General features: G+C 28.9%; 2 protein-coding genes across 3 annotated transcripts in view; one reads left to right on the forward strand and one right to left on the reverse strand.

Moving 5' to 3' along the window:
* Positions 1 to 6,725, forward strand: part of LOC409228 (scavenger receptor class B member 1) — a 46,782-nt gene extending 40,057 nt beyond the window's left edge. The window contains exons 4-6 of one of the 2 annotated variants that reach the window (XM_026445919.1): positions 800 to 998; positions 3,115 to 3,323; positions 5,325 to 6,725. In XM_026445919.1, the coding sequence (XP_026301704.1) occupies positions 800 to 998; positions 3,115 to 3,323; positions 5,325 to 5,582 (666 nt within the window). In that variant the 3' untranslated portion in view covers positions 5,583 to 6,725. The remainder of the gene's footprint in view (positions 1 to 799; positions 999 to 3,114; positions 3,324 to 5,324) is intronic. The other variant, XM_026445918.1, reaches the window with a different exon arrangement.
* A 435-nt stretch (positions 6,726 to 7,160) lies between these two features.
* On the reverse strand, positions 7,161 to 13,994 carry LOC100577943 (scavenger receptor class B member 1). The gene is made up of 4 exons (XM_026445920.1): positions 13,125 to 13,994; positions 11,766 to 12,031; positions 8,372 to 8,624; positions 7,161 to 7,695 (listed from the first exon to the last, which is right to left on the reverse strand). The coding sequence occupies exons 1-4, from the start codon at positions 13,785 to 13,787 to the stop codon at positions 7,330 to 7,332; spliced, it is 1,548 nt and encodes a 515-aa protein (XP_026301705.1). The 5' UTR covers positions 13,788 to 13,994; the 3' UTR covers positions 7,161 to 7,329.
* Positions 13,995 to 15,600: the final 1,606 nt, after the last annotated feature.

Below are 15,600 nucleotides of genomic sequence, written 5' to 3' on the forward strand. Positions count from 1 at the left end.
TATTCATTTTTAGTGAGATATTAATTGTTGATATTAATTAAATTTTTACGTTGGACATTATAATGTCTGAGGACTGTTTTATTTTTATTTAATCTATTAAGCTTAGATAAATAATTGTTGAATTTAAATATTTATAATTTTTGATGAAATAATTCTTTAAACACGATTTTTTAAAAAAATTATTAAAAATATTGTAATTTTTTAAATTCAAAGATTAATACATTAGAATATTAAATTAATATGATATGAAATAAATAAAAAATGATAATTGATATAAAATTTGAAAAAAATATTCGTTACTATAAATTCAAGAAATAAATTTTGAATTAGATTCATATTTCATGATGTTTCCATGTTCACTATGTTAGCATTGAAAATAATACTGTATTCTTAACAACAAGATTTTGCTATTTTACTGTTTTCTTCTCGAAATAAAGGAATAATATAATTTAAATTATATTCTTTATTACATTTTAATTACTTTTTCATTATTTCATATCATATTATTTAACATTCTCATTCATTTAATATTTACATCTATTATAATCATTATAATCATTTTATCTCAAAAACTATTAAATCATTTTTATTTAATTTTCTGTTATACATTATTTTCAAAAATAATATTGATATTTTTCGAATATCGAATACTATCAAAGAGTACAAATAAAAAAAACTACTAATTTTTAACATCTCAAAACGAAATCTACTTGTAATACGAGTAGAAAAGGGACAATAATATACCCTCTCTTCCTCTTTTCCAATAAGAGTTCAGATAATTTCAATCGAATGATTTCAGGAGGAAGTGATCACCCCGGGTCGAATTCCTGGATATAGGTTCGTTCCTGCCAAAGATGCATTCGCTTCACCGAGCCGATTAGAATCGCAGCAATGTTTCTGCCCAGCTGGGCCACCTTGCGCCCCTGAAGGAACCTTCAATGTCTCCCTGTGTCAGTACGATTCGCCGGTATTGCTCAGTTTCCCGCATTTTTATCTCGGTAAGATGGACAACCTAATTATCTTGGCTTGTTATAGAATAGTTTCATAAATAGCATAATTATGTTAATTTCTCGAATTCGGTCGCCTCGGTAATTTTAACTGTTTTATCTACCGGATCATTTTCAGTATGATGAAAAGAAGTGTGTGAGAGAGTGAGTGAGAATGAGTGAATGAAAAAGAATGAGAGAAAGAAAGATTTGTATATAGGACATAAGCTTCAAAGAATATGTAAGCAGATATAAGATAATTTATGAAAAAAATATGAAAATAAAAAAAAATAAAATAAAATTTTTTGTCGGAGATTTTTTTTATTTTTAAGAAAAGTGAGTTTAAAAAATTTTTGCAAGTAAAATTAAATATGAATGTAAGAAGTATTGTACATTTAAATATGAATTATTCATTAAAAAATTAACAAATTTCACTTGTATTTAAAAAGTAAAATTTTTTAAATTTATTTGATTTTTTCGAAAATGAAGACTTGGAGAAAAAAATTTTATTTTATTCTATTTTTTTTTATTTTTTAGACAATTTTAGATTCGCTTATATAAGTATTTATGCAGCTGGATTATATAAATTTACAATATTATTATCAATTTAAAATCATTTGCATTATTTAGTAAGTATATATATTTATTTAGAATAATAAACAATTTTATATATTTATTGATATTTTCGCTAAAATATTCATCGAAGGATCAAAATTACAATAACTGATTTTATTTGGAACACCTTGTGCATACTAGAATCGGTATTATGTCATCGACTATTTTATACTCAACAATGCAACGACAATTTATAATGTGAAAGTTAGTAACGTCTTTAGGCAGCATGTGTTAGTTACGTTTGTGTAGGCAGAATTCAATGTATTGTATCGTTTTTTGTTAATTCGAAAATTAATATATAATAGAGCTAAAATTTTAAATTTAGCCATTCTTCCTCTCAATTTCATGTCAATCAATTATTTAGAAATATATTCTATTTTTACTTATTTTTAATTATTTTGTTTCTATTTTTCAATATATTCAAAATAATAATTTAACAAAATTTTTCTATACAAAAATGAAATAATTTTAAATAATAATAAAAATAAAAAAAAGATTAGCCAGTTATTGTGCCACTTCAAAAGATAAAAAACTAATTACTATTTAAATTATTATCTTTTTTTACCGAATATTTCATATCTTAAATTGTTTTATATACCGTTTCTTGTACCAAAGAAAATAAGATTGATGTTTTACAAGATTTTTCACAAGAGCCACAGTAATTGATGCGTCAGAAGAAATTTACAGTACGACACTACGAGGTTATGTAATAATAACAAACTTAAAATTGATTTAAATTATTAGATTGATTAAAAAAAAAAAAAAAAAGAAAATAAAATATTAAATTTATTTTTAAGTTAACTTGTTTTTTTAGATACAATATATATTTCTTATTTAATGTAAAGAAAAAAATTTAATGCAAAAATATTTTATTTCTTAGATTTCGATTGCTTTATTGTTTTTTAAGGTTTTTAAGTTTCAAAAAAAAAATTCATATTGAATCGAACATAAAAAATTAATTTAAAAATATTACTTTATTTAAATAAATTAATAATTTCAATTTGATCAATGCCACAATAATCAAATATATAAATATTTTGATGAAAAAGGAATTAAAATTATACGAATATTAAATTCTTTAAATCAATTAAGTTTAAACGCTAGTAAGAGACTCAAATTGCCGAATTGAATTACACAATTGATTCAAGGCAGTCGTCTCCGTGCTGAGTGGGGATAATGAACTGTCAGTTATAGAATCTTACGACCTGTTACTTGTGGAGCCACTACTGTACATACATACCTATCTATATTTCCTATCTTCATACTCTCTTCTTCTTCTACTCTTACACACGAATTCGGTCGACGACCAAGCGAACGAACCGTGGGAACTTTTCTCGACTCTGGGGAAATCGTCGTCATACGTTGAACACAGTTTTGAATACAGTTGATGAAATTCTCGCTTTCGCGAGCTGCGGTCGAAACGCTGAGAATCCACTTGTTTCTACTCTCTTGTCTCTAAAAAGCCTACCTTAAACGTATCTGATTTGTTTATATTATCTATAACACTTTTCAGGGGATCCAACACTCAGAGAGGCGGTAACAGGTATATCACCGCCGGTCGAACGGGATCATCAATTCTATCTCGATGTTTTACCGATGATGGGCACAGCGTTGAGAGCTAAAGCGAGAATTCAGATAAATCTGGCGGTTAGTCAAGTACGGGACATTAAACAGGTTGCCTCGTTCCCGGATATTGTTTTCCCCATTATATGGTTCGAGGATGTGAGTATACGTACATTTAGTTAAAAATATCCCTGTTTCTATGTATAACGTAAACTGGACCTTTTTATTTCCTTTGTGATGTCCTTATTTAAAAAAATTAATCAAAACTAGTTCTTGATCAATAATATATAGAGTGACGAGAAGAGTGGCGAATCTATACTCAGGCAAGAGAAGTACTTCTTTTGCTCACCAAACATGGCGCTGTATGATCTTATTTGTAGAATCATTTTTTCAGCCAATACGCGAGCCGATTTTTAGAAACGTATTGAAATCGACCAATCAGATTCGCATTTTTTCCATTATTAAGGTTTCTTATTAGTTATAAATGATATATAACATTTTCTGACTTTGCATAATAGAAATATATATTAAAATATTGCATATGAAATATCGTTTTTAAAGAAATTAATAGAATAATATTATTACTTATTTAATAAATATTATCATATTAAAGGAGAAATTTGCTATAAATTATATACATCAAATGTTAAAAAAATTTATAATAATACAATTGTGCGGATCATTATAAATAATCATATGATTTTATTATTTAAATTTATATATTGAAAAAAATGCTATATTTGAAGAAGATTAAAGATATTTCCTATTTTTAAACGATAGATGAAGAACATGTAGATAAAAATGCATGTACACATGTACGCAAAATTTGTTGAATTATTAATTGAAAAAGTTAGTCATGTTAGAATTATGTAAAACTTTAATTAAGTATAGAGGAAAGAATATGAATATGGAATATCCACTTAATTTTTTAGTGCTGAGAATTTTAGAATAGTAATAAAAAAATTAAATGCAAATTTTTGAAAAATTTCATAGAATATGTTACATTTTTTGACTTTTTTTAATTTAATTAAAATCGATTTAATTAAAAATATATTTAATTAAATATATTTGAATAGTATAAGACTGATATTTTTTAAGAAAATAATTTATATTAAAATATTAATAGAAAGATTTTATCGATAGATAAGCATATAAAATATATATAAACAAGAAAAATATGATAAATATAATAAAACAATCATAATTAGATGAATTTATTTTGTTTTGGAATGCAAAATAAAACTGCATATGTAAATTATATTTTCTGAACTTGTACAACAATCATAGATTCACAATTAACATATCTCTTTATAATTCATTTCTAAAATCTTTGAAAAATTGTAATCAATTGTTATCAAACATATCTCATATTTTTACCAATTTCACTTTCACTTATCATATAATTAAGAACTTCAAATCTTCATTAATATATTAAAACTACAATTATCATAAATAGAATTTCTGTTTTTTTTTTAAAATTATAAAATAAATTAAAATAAATTTCACAAGTTAATAAGCGTAGAAACTTTCTATTATGATCAAAACGTAAAACGTTCATTAAACGAATGAATGATAGAATATGTTAATAATGTAATGTAATATTTGAAGTACAATCATTAGCAAAATTCCAAGTATTTCATATTTCTACTCTTTCCTCTATTTTTCGAATAAACATAATCTTTAGAAAAAACATTTCACATGCAACCTAACCTCATATCCTGAAAATAACCTATATATCCTATTATATAACGTACAATACCCTTCAGGTGAAATATTTTTAACTTTAAACGAGGTCGGTACATTGACCACATATCGTAATATCTTTATTTTGATTATATCCGACTGACACAACGAATCGATCGCGTGGACACGAATCGCGATTAAGAAGCGATTAGCACTTAGCGACGGCAATGGTAGGCCGACGATATTAATCGTGCAAATAGGCATTCGTGACGGTAATGGGAAGCGCGAGTGATTCGACGCCTCCGACGTATCATTGTCCGTAATATGATTCATTTTGTTGGAATGACCGTTCGTGTCGATAATTTATTCTTGCCATTGTCATTTTAATCGCCGCTGTGTATTATCAACTACTCGTCATAACGATCAAGATTGATCGAGAAAAAGTGACGTGTTAATAACACATTCGCTCCATTTCAGGGTATCGATGAGCTTCCGGAAGAAATGCGAAATCTGATGAAGATGGCCGTGGACGTGCCTCCGATTGCTCGAGCGGCGGTATCCGGAACTCTGGCGGCGATAGGCGCGATCGTTTTGATAGGAGCGCTCTTCTTCTTGGTGCGTGCCGCTAAACGACAAGAGAAACTACATCTGAGCAATCCGTTACCGTCTAACGCGACTGCGAGCAAAACCGGTCAGCTGAACCCTGCATTCCAGAATCCATCCGATTCCAAGTAGAACGGCCGATCTGCCCAGTCTGCCGTTTCTACATCTTTCGATCTCGAGCGTGAAGTTGCGCGTATGCGTCGACCCTTGTACGCGGCAAGCTTTCACCCTAATAGGTTTTTAACGGATATAAATCGAGAGAGCGAGAGGCGAATGGAGAAACTGGGTAAGAGTGATCGGTGTTTTATCGTCGTCATCTTGTTATCATCGTTCCATTCCTTAGGAATGAAGAAAATAATAATAATAATAATAGAGAAAGGGAGAAAGGACAATTACGTTGTGTCGATATATATATATATATATACATATATATAACCTTTTACGAGACTCGAACGAATTTTCTAGTTGGATATTCGACTGGCCAATTTTGAAATTATTAGGAATCGTTTGCATTCCTATAAATTGTTAGTGCCGGTTCGAAACCAATGTTAATAATAAGAAAGCGAAGCGAAAAAGTAGGAAGTACGCGAACGATTTGTGTGCGCGTGTATATTGTATATGTGTGTATGTATGTGCTGCTGTATATGTGTGCTGTGAGCGTGCACGCGCATGCGTACGAGGGAAAGGAATTATGGAGGGAGTAGCAGAGAAGTGGGAATAGAAGTGACGTAGAAATTACTAATAATGCGGTATACGGCGAATTTTTATCGTGGAACGAGTTGCTCCATCGTCCGTCGCATCGTTGCCATCAATGATATTATAAAAAAAAAAAAAAAAAAAAAGAATTTTCGTCCATCAATCGATGAAAAACTCTCGCCTCTCTCTCGTAATCGAATGAAAAAAAAAAAAAGAAAAAAAAAATCATTCCGTCCAACAAATACACGATCGCGTGTACAAGATCATCGACGCGAGCCAAGTAATCGTTTTTTGGATTTTGACGAATCTGGCGGCGATCGAGATCTTATTGTTATTCCATTATACATTCGTTTATATGTATTTCGTTGTAAACGCGTTAACTTCAGATAGACTATGGTTAGATTTCTAGATGAATTTAGTTTTTTACAATCAAGTATGAGGAAGTGCTGGAGTGGGTGGAGAAGGTGGAGGTGAAGGAAACGACAATAAAGTAGCCAAATAGTTTTGAAATCCGGATTCGGATTCGAGACAATTTCAAACGATGTCGTGACAATTTAATAATAAAATTATGTACGACGAGAGTATTCGCTTAATTTCACTCATTATATACCGGAAATCTGCTGCCGGTGTACACGTGTGAACGAATGGATTGTTCATCTTTGTCTTTTTCAAACTTGTTTGTCGTTATGACATAGGTTATCGATCCAGATATATAAATATAGAAAAAAATCGTAGAAAAACATCTTATAACATACACATGGCGGCTGCAATGTTAATTTTGCGTCGTTACTTATTATTTTGCATTGTGAACGTGATGGTTCTTTCTCGAAGGAATATGAACGCGCGAGCGCGCGTCTATCTTGTACTATATACTGTTATCGCGATACAATTGAAGCGAGCATACACGACATTCGACAGAGAGGATAATAGTCTGTAACGATAGTCGTATGATCGATTGATCGCGTACAAAGTGGCGTGATCGACTTTTTTTCTCTCTCTCTCTCTCTCTCTCTCTCTCTCTCTCTCTCTGTTCCAAGCTATTCAGAGCGTGATGAGCATCGAGAAAAGGAATCAATTGGCCAAGGTAAAGGAATTAACAATAAATTAGGTCGTATTGATGCCGTATCCTCGGTGAAGTCGTTGAAACACGCGATGCATAATATCGTCATCCACGATCGTCCCGTTACAATCGATTGAGTTCAGTTTCTGGGACCGGTCGATCGAGTTTCGAGTCCAGTTTCGTCTCGATCGATTCTTTCGTTTGTCTCGATCTTTCTTTCTTCATCTTGGTAAAAAGAACGCCGAACGAGATGATCACGCCGATCAGGCTACACCATTGAAGAACTGCTTCGATGGCATTCACCATGTAGTGACTTCGATACAAAATCTGTCGAAGCGACTCGGGTATTTCGCCTATCCCGGTATCGAGCCATATCAACGGTAGAATCAATCCATCTTCGAGATTTCCTGAGAACGGAATGCCGATCGCTTTTCGTACCTCTACGTTCATTTGCAGTCTCATGTTCATATTCACCGTGATTCCTAAACGCTAAAAATCAAAATTTATATTTTTTTAAATGAAGGAATTTCTTAACTCTGAAAAAAATAATTATTCTGACAAATCCGAATTTAGTAAATATCTTACAAGCGCAAAATATACAACAGAACTGCAAAACGAAATTCATCCTGGAACTAATTTATGAATTTTCAACGCAAACAATGTAATCTGATCCGGTAAGACGATACTAATGTATAAAATTTGTTTATTTTTGTTTATTTTTTTTTCTTAACGAAACTTTTATAAAAATATTTGAGATTTCTGTGATCCAAAAACCAAACAAACGATACAATTTGTATCATATTTGTGTTTTTAATCAGTGATAAACAACTTTTTTTTCTTCATTAATATAATATAAATCATATCGGTCTTACTTTAATCAGAGCAAGGTCACAAATATATATGATAAGTTTCAGACGTAAAAAAGAAGAAAGCAAGAAATAGAAAAATTGTATTAAGCTATAGTATTATTTCACCAATATGCTCTTTTTCAAGTATATATTCTCTTTTCTACTTCTACAATAAAAAGCATAAATTTCGAGTTTTAGTCAAGCCATAACAAAATTAAAAAATCAATATGTCTTTCTAGGAGAATTATCGCAATGAGTTTTCGTTCTTTTAGAATTTTCTGCAATAATACAATATTTATAAGTAATTGTATATTTACCGGATGAAGATCGATGTAACTTTCGTGACGTTCTTGTCGAGGTTCCAGCCCGACGATTTTTTCGAACAACGATTCATTGCCCAAGTAGAAATGAGGGAAGGAAGCGATCATCGGTGTCCCAAACTTGCAGGCAGAAACGTTGAGCGTTCCGGTTGGGGGACATGTTCTGATGATTGAATCGTGCGACTCCTTCGGGCAAAAACACGAGTCTTTGTTGCGAGTCGACGTAAAAACGTTGCTCGGTAATTTGTACCTATAGTCATTCGACTGGTGAAGCGTTTCGATGGACGACATTTTCGCCTGCGCATTCGTAGGTAAATTTCTTTCAAAATGAAGAGGAAGAAAGAAGAGAGCCAATACTGTTGAGAGCTCAAATTTCATTGCTTGTTTTCAATATAATCGTGAAAAAAATCAAAATTCATATTGGTTTTTTTATCAAAAATTTTACATCTACCTACAGGTAAGTTTATTAGCAAATTCATACGTGTTGATGAGTGAACAATGGAGTTGGAAAAAATTTTAAATAACGATTTTATTAAAAAAAATTATTCATGTATAAATCTGTGACATTTAACAGAAATTTATATTATGAATAAAATTTTATTCCTTATTCGAAGAACCATTCTACCAGTGTAGATGTAACACATCATAATCTTACATCTAAATAGGATGTCTCAAAAATATGGAAATTGATTAATTGGAGAATAGAAAATGAATGGAAATTTAAGAAGTAAATAAAAAAAGAAGGAAACATGAAAATAAATATAATTTTTTAATTTTATAGAAGATTTTTATAAAATTTAAGGAAATTAAAAAAATTTTTTTTTAGATTTAACATTAAAAATAAAAAAAGATATATTTCCACATAATAAGTAATTATTAAGTTAATAAGTTATTAAGTTAATCATATCTTTATTTTAATATTTCGAATTTTTCAAATTTGGATAAGTAATGATAAAATAATAAAAGAAAATAATAAAAAAGTAATAAAAAAAATTTTAAATTTGAAATAAATTGTTCATTTTTTTCATCGAATCTGTATCAAATTAAACGATAATACTTTTTGCATAAAAATATAAGTAATATTTAAACTAATAATTAAAAATTTATTATTTATTTGTTTATTTATAAAAACAAATTTGTATTTATTCTGAATTATATATTATTTAATATTTCCTATAATTTAAGTAAAATTGTATCGTGTTCTTCATTTTCATATATTAATGTAATTTTTGATAAATTGAAAAATAGGAAATTTATCAAATAATCATCATTCTTCAACTAAAGGCGAATTCAAAAACTACTGCTTTTGATTTCGATTTCATTTCGATTTTTTCTTTTTAATTTTTGGAATGATATTTAAGATTGGAATGATATTAAGATCCTCTATGTTTATTTTTGAATTTATTCGAATATGAGATTGTTCATTATTGATGAATAATTCTATTTATCCGAATAATATTTGACTATGTTCTGAGCTCCCAATAGTATATGTATATATATATCTATATATGTACAGGTCATTCGATAGAAGTAAATAGAAAGTTTAAAAAGAGATTCTAAAATAAACACAAAATATGCAAAGATATCCACTAAAACTTCTCTTTTAAATTAGAAGCAATTTAATTTTACGTTAAACAAAGTAAGATTGCAGTAAAGCGTGACGATTTTATCTCGATCATACATTATCTTCATCTCGTTTCACCTGATGCAAAATTAAATTGCTCGTAATAACAAGCATTAATGAAAACTTTTGCATAATTTATTTTAATCTTATTTTAATCTTGTTTTAATCTCTAAAATCATTTCTTAAATTTTATACTTGAGTATTTTTCAAATAATAAAGAAAGATGTATATGATTCATTGTAATTTTCTTTATAATGAAGATATTTAATGGTTAAAATATCTCTTATTCCATCTATTACATTTGTATAATTTATATCTAATGATATATTGTTTCCATTAATAAGAAATGTAATTGATATAATTTGGAATTATCTATAACATCTTGAAAAAGAAATATTTTTTGCAAATTAAATGCAAGTTAAAATGGCTGTTGAAATGTATTTGATAAAAGGTAGAATCGATATTTACAAAATTGATCGTTGATATTTTAAAATATTTTAATATAATTTTGAAATATAAAGTTAAAATTTCTAATAGTCGGTTCATTCATATGACACTTTTATCATCACATGAACATTATCTTATACTTATTTTAATTTCTTATAATCATATAAAAATAACTAGAATAAATTTCTCCGAGATCTAGATCTCAAAGAAGATTATAGATCAAGAAAGATATGAATGCAACAGTGCAAGAGAAAAGAATGGTAGAAGAAAAGCGAAAGTTTATTTCGAATGAATATTTATGTATAAATAGAAAAACTAATAAAAATTCATTACAAAAAAAATTAATTAAGGAATTGATTTTATATGATTTTTTCAGGAGATTATATTATTAATTTTATTATTATAAAAATTCAAAGAATAATTTATTTTTATAATATATATTAAATTCAATTAAATTGTTTTTCTTCTTTTAATTAAATTTAATGAATAATTTTACAAAATTTAAACCAGTTGAAATTATATTTTTTAAAAATATAAAATTGAAGAGTCATATTGTAATCTTTTTCTTTATTATTTGAAATATTATTGTAAATAACACATCATTTATTTCATATTGTACAAACAGTTATAAAATAATATTATTTGAAATAGTATTTCAAATAATATTATATCACACTTGCATAAATTTATATTTCATAAATTTTATTTGGAATTATTTTTATGGTTATTTGTTTTGTTAAATTTAAAATAAAAAAATAATAAAATAATTTATTATCTAAAATTGCTGTTAGAAATGAATCAATATTATTTATAAAATATTATTGTTATAATATTATTAATATATTTGTGAAAATTTATTCTAATTAAAGATCATTTAGAGATTAAAGATCAAAATAAGTTATGTACAAATTATTATAGAAAAATTTCGATTGAATCTTATTTGTTAAATTACAAGTGATTGAGTTTATGTTAAATGAAGTAAGACAGAGATTACAAGACAGTTTTATTTTTATCAAATTGCTGCTTCGTTCTGTCTATCTCGCTTCATTTAACGCAAACTTAAATTGCTTATAATTTTTACATACTAATTTTATATATTTGTTTTGGCTTAAAATTCATGCTCTAAAAATATGTTCCACGAATATATTAACGCCGTATATATTTAAATAACAATGTTAAAAATAAAGTATTTTAAATAATCATTTCTTATTTCAATTTCAAATGAAATTCTGTTAAATATATCTACTTCATTCGAATATCCTGTAAAAAAGAAAGAAATCGGATAGAAAGCGGGATGTGTATAAAACAATGATGACTCACCTCAAGGTGGGTATACCGTTAGAAAAATTACGATGATCGTAATGAAAAGGCATTTTCCTGCAGAAATCTTTCGCGTAAATGAAGAGCGTCTTATTCGGCTGTTTGATCCAATGCGGTGGAAACATACTGCCATCGGTACCATAGATTCGATCGCATTTTTCATCTCCCCAAATCTGATAATTTTCAAGCCCGTTGATTCGCTCGATTATCCCAAGATTATCAGTTCCTGAGTGTATCGTGATGCGATCCGAACTTGAACCGTTATCCTGAAAACCGATTCATGTTAAATCAGTGTATTTCTTATTTTTAATTTAGAGTCACATTAAATTTTGAACGAATCGCAAAATAATAATAACTGCTCGATTACCGAAGTTGTCCGAAGCTGGCCGAAGTTACCCGAAACATAACTGCTGAACCGCGCCAAAATATAATGTATAATAATTTTATTATATGTAAGAATTTTACTATTTTATAATTATTATAAATAATTTTTGTTATTTATGTATAAATTTTTGAAATATTTTTTGATCATTATAATTATTTAATTATGAAATAATAAATAATAATTGATTTAATTGAATCCAATTTAGATAAAATTTTTTTGATTATATAATTTTATTTTTATGAAATATAAAAATTAACATATATTATATTTATTTTTTCTTTATATAATCAATTTAAAGCATCTCTAATGATTTCAAACTTAAAATTGAAATAATATCTTATGTAAATTCAGATTGATATATGCAATCTTTAAAAAATGAGAATTAAGTTAGATAAAAAGAGATTGCACTATTATTTCTGAAGTATAAATATGCAAGAGATAAATGGTGAAAAAAATAACAACAATGAAAATCTTAAAATGAAAACAAATATATATATGGAAAAAATAGATATAATTATGAATAACAATTATATCAAAACAAAGTAAAATATGAAAATCATTCAAATAATTGAAACAGAAAAGTTTAAATTATAAAATTAAATATAAAGTGCTGGTATAATAAACTATATTTTTTAAAAATAGTTATAGTTGTATCATTTAACTAATCACTGTATCACTGTATTACAATATTTACATATTTATTTTTAAGAAAAATATTGCAATTTTTATCATATTGATCACTATTAAATTAATAAATTCAACATAATTTATATCATAAACAAAAACATTTACATTTTCATTAATTATAGATATAATTTATCCTTGAATTATACAATGACTCCAATTTACTAGATTTTCATATTATAAATTTTATATTATAAACTAATATATTATTATAAATCACAGAAAGAATGAAAAGAAGAAAGCCCACAAAATAAGCATAAGGAAAAAAATATTATCATAGATATACGTACGAAGGCGAGAAGTCCAAATTTATCCAGAATAAAGACCGAGCGTAACGATGAGAATTGTTTGGCCATTTCGTACAGTTCGTCCTCATAACCCCAGAGGTATTGACCGACCGATAATTCGAGGAACGGTTCTGCACGTATCCTCGAGAGGAACATGGTCAACCCGATTTGAAACAGGTAACTAAGATTTCGAGAAAACGCGAGCGTCGACATCAACATCACGTTAGGTACAATCACCTTTTCATTCTCCGATTTACCAGATATCCATTCATAGGTTTTCTTTTCCTGATACGTGATCGTGCCATTCTCGTGAATTTCGACATTCATCCTGCTCAAATTCTCCCGATAGATGAACGGCCCAACCTCCTCCACCTTCAATTTAGTCGCGTTCCCGCTCTCGAACTCGCGCACGTTCGTGTAATTGAAAACGTAGATCTTGATTTCAAGGTTGACAGGCGGCTTTTGCCAGAACAGGAAGGACAAAGTGCCGTTCCTTAACTCAAGATTGGAGAGGATCGCATCGTGAAACACGTTTGTATACCAGAACAGGATGAACATCGTGACGCTGATCAGTGCAATGAATCCGTATAGCCAACGAACGCGCCGCCTCCTCGTTCCTCCGTTCAAGCTCTTTTGAATCGCCCGCGCAATACTTTTCTTCTCCATAATGCCGTTTTTTTTAAAGAAGAATTATACCAAAGCGAGTAGTCGATCGATGTATCTTTCTCCAGATTAAAAAATTTTTCTTCGAATCGATCGAATCTTTTCGAATTCTCGCCCGTTCGTCGCCTTTCGATCACTTCCGTTGCGTTTTCGACGCTCTACTGAGTTCCGCGGGACGATCACAACGATCACAACGACGTACAAAAATCTCCCCACCTTTTCTCGATTCGTCGATAACCTCGTCGTGACGGTGATGACCTCCGCCACCAAACTTGGTACGTTCGAATCCTCGTCTTACCGTTCATAGCTTCTCTTTTCTAGAAAAAAAAAATAAAAAACAATATCTATTTTGATTGTTATTTATGCTTATGCACTTGATTTTCCGCTTCGACATTACCAAATCGTCATTTATCCTTCCTTGTTTTTGCCATTTTGCGCATCATCTACTTGTTTTCTTCCTTTCTATTTCACTCTTCGTTTATTCCATTCCTCTTCTTTTTTTTCTCTCTTTTTGTCTAAAAAAGATTAGAATTATTCATGTTCAATTCATTTCCCCAATTATTCCCTCTATCTCTTTGTTTATTCAATTTGTCAATTCACTTTTGCGACAGTTGATCCTCGACAGATGAATTCGACTCGAAACTGTGTGGCCCTTGATCGATTTGTGTCGAGCGTGCCGCTACCATTATCGGCCGCAGACGAAAAAATCCTCAATGGCGACTGATGATAACATCGGCATATTACCATTGAACCAAGTTTCTTGAATCAAACCGATTTACGAATCTTCCGATTTAGTGGTAGTTTTCTTAGAGAAGAAAGGCAAATCCTCCCTAAAAATTGTTTCGAGATCGACAGGATTCGATTCAACGATAAATCCTTTCCTCTCGAAAAATAGTACGAGTTAGATACACGTAGATATATACCGTCACGAAACATGTCGTTTCGAATTTATCATGAGACGCTCCGTATGTTGTGACTGGCAGATGCCCTTTTCACCCGTTTTCTGTTGCGATGTCTCGGTGTCGCGTCATCAGTTTTTACCATTACTTTTTTTTTTTTTTTCATGAACGATATTTTACGTCAGATACAATAATTTTTTCATTATACGTTGCGCCCCACGATTGCACAAGAAATTGTTCCAGTTTTCTTAATCCGGTAAAGAGATATATTTGTATTTATTGGTTAATTATATACTTACTTCGAGTTTATCGTGGAATTAATCAACCACGTTACAATCGCGTCACCACGCATACATATTTTTATCTCTTTACATGGTAATTTTCGCGAAATCATTTATCGTTCCTCTTCCTTCCTGTGATATATAAAAACGAATTCGAAAAATGTACTGTTGCGATGCAGAATGTTAGTACAGGACGTGCAGGATGTTAATACATTTGTGGAATATCTTTGAAGAGGCTGAAACAAACGAAAAGGATGGTATATAAAAATGTTGGTTAAGGTTTATTTAAATTATTAAAATTAGCAATTGAAATTTATTGTTTCAGATAGAATAAGGTAGCTTTATCTTTGTCACATCTATTTATTTTTAACATTCTATCATTTGTATAAAATATTGATATATTGATAGAATAATTCTTTAGACAGTTGATTCTAGAAGATAAAACAAAAATAACAATAGAGACTTATTTATTAAGATATAAGATAGTATTAGATGAAGGAAGAGAATTATTTCATTTCTTCTAATGCAAATTTAAATTACTCATAATTTAATGTAGCTTTATAAATAAATCTTAATCAACATTTTTGTATATCAACTTTTAGTCTCTAAAATCGATATTTCAAAGTATTTTGTTAA

Source organism: Apis mellifera, linkage group LG16 (genome assembly GCF_003254395.2).
Source record: "Apis mellifera strain DH4 linkage group LG16, Amel_HAv3.1, whole genome shotgun sequence".
In the NCBI taxonomy this organism is placed as follows: domain Eukaryota; kingdom Metazoa; phylum Arthropoda; class Insecta; order Hymenoptera; family Apidae; genus Apis; species Apis mellifera.

What these genes read in the sequence shown, in the direction of transcription:
- LOC100577943 (XM_026445920.1), bottom strand. Translation starts at nt 13,787, where the DNA reads ATGGAGAAGAAAAGTATTGCGCGGGCGATTCAAAAGAGCTTGAACGGA. An exon ending in AATTTGGACTTCTCGCCTTC is followed by an intron (nt 12,032 to 13,124) that starts GTACGTATATCT and finishes ATCGGTTTTCAG; the next exon opens with GATAACGGTTCAAGTTCGGA. An exon ending in GTTACATCGATCTTCATCCG is followed by an intron (nt 7,696 to 8,371) that starts GTAAATATACAA and finishes TTTGATTTTTAG; the next exon opens with CGTTTAGGAATCACGGTGAA.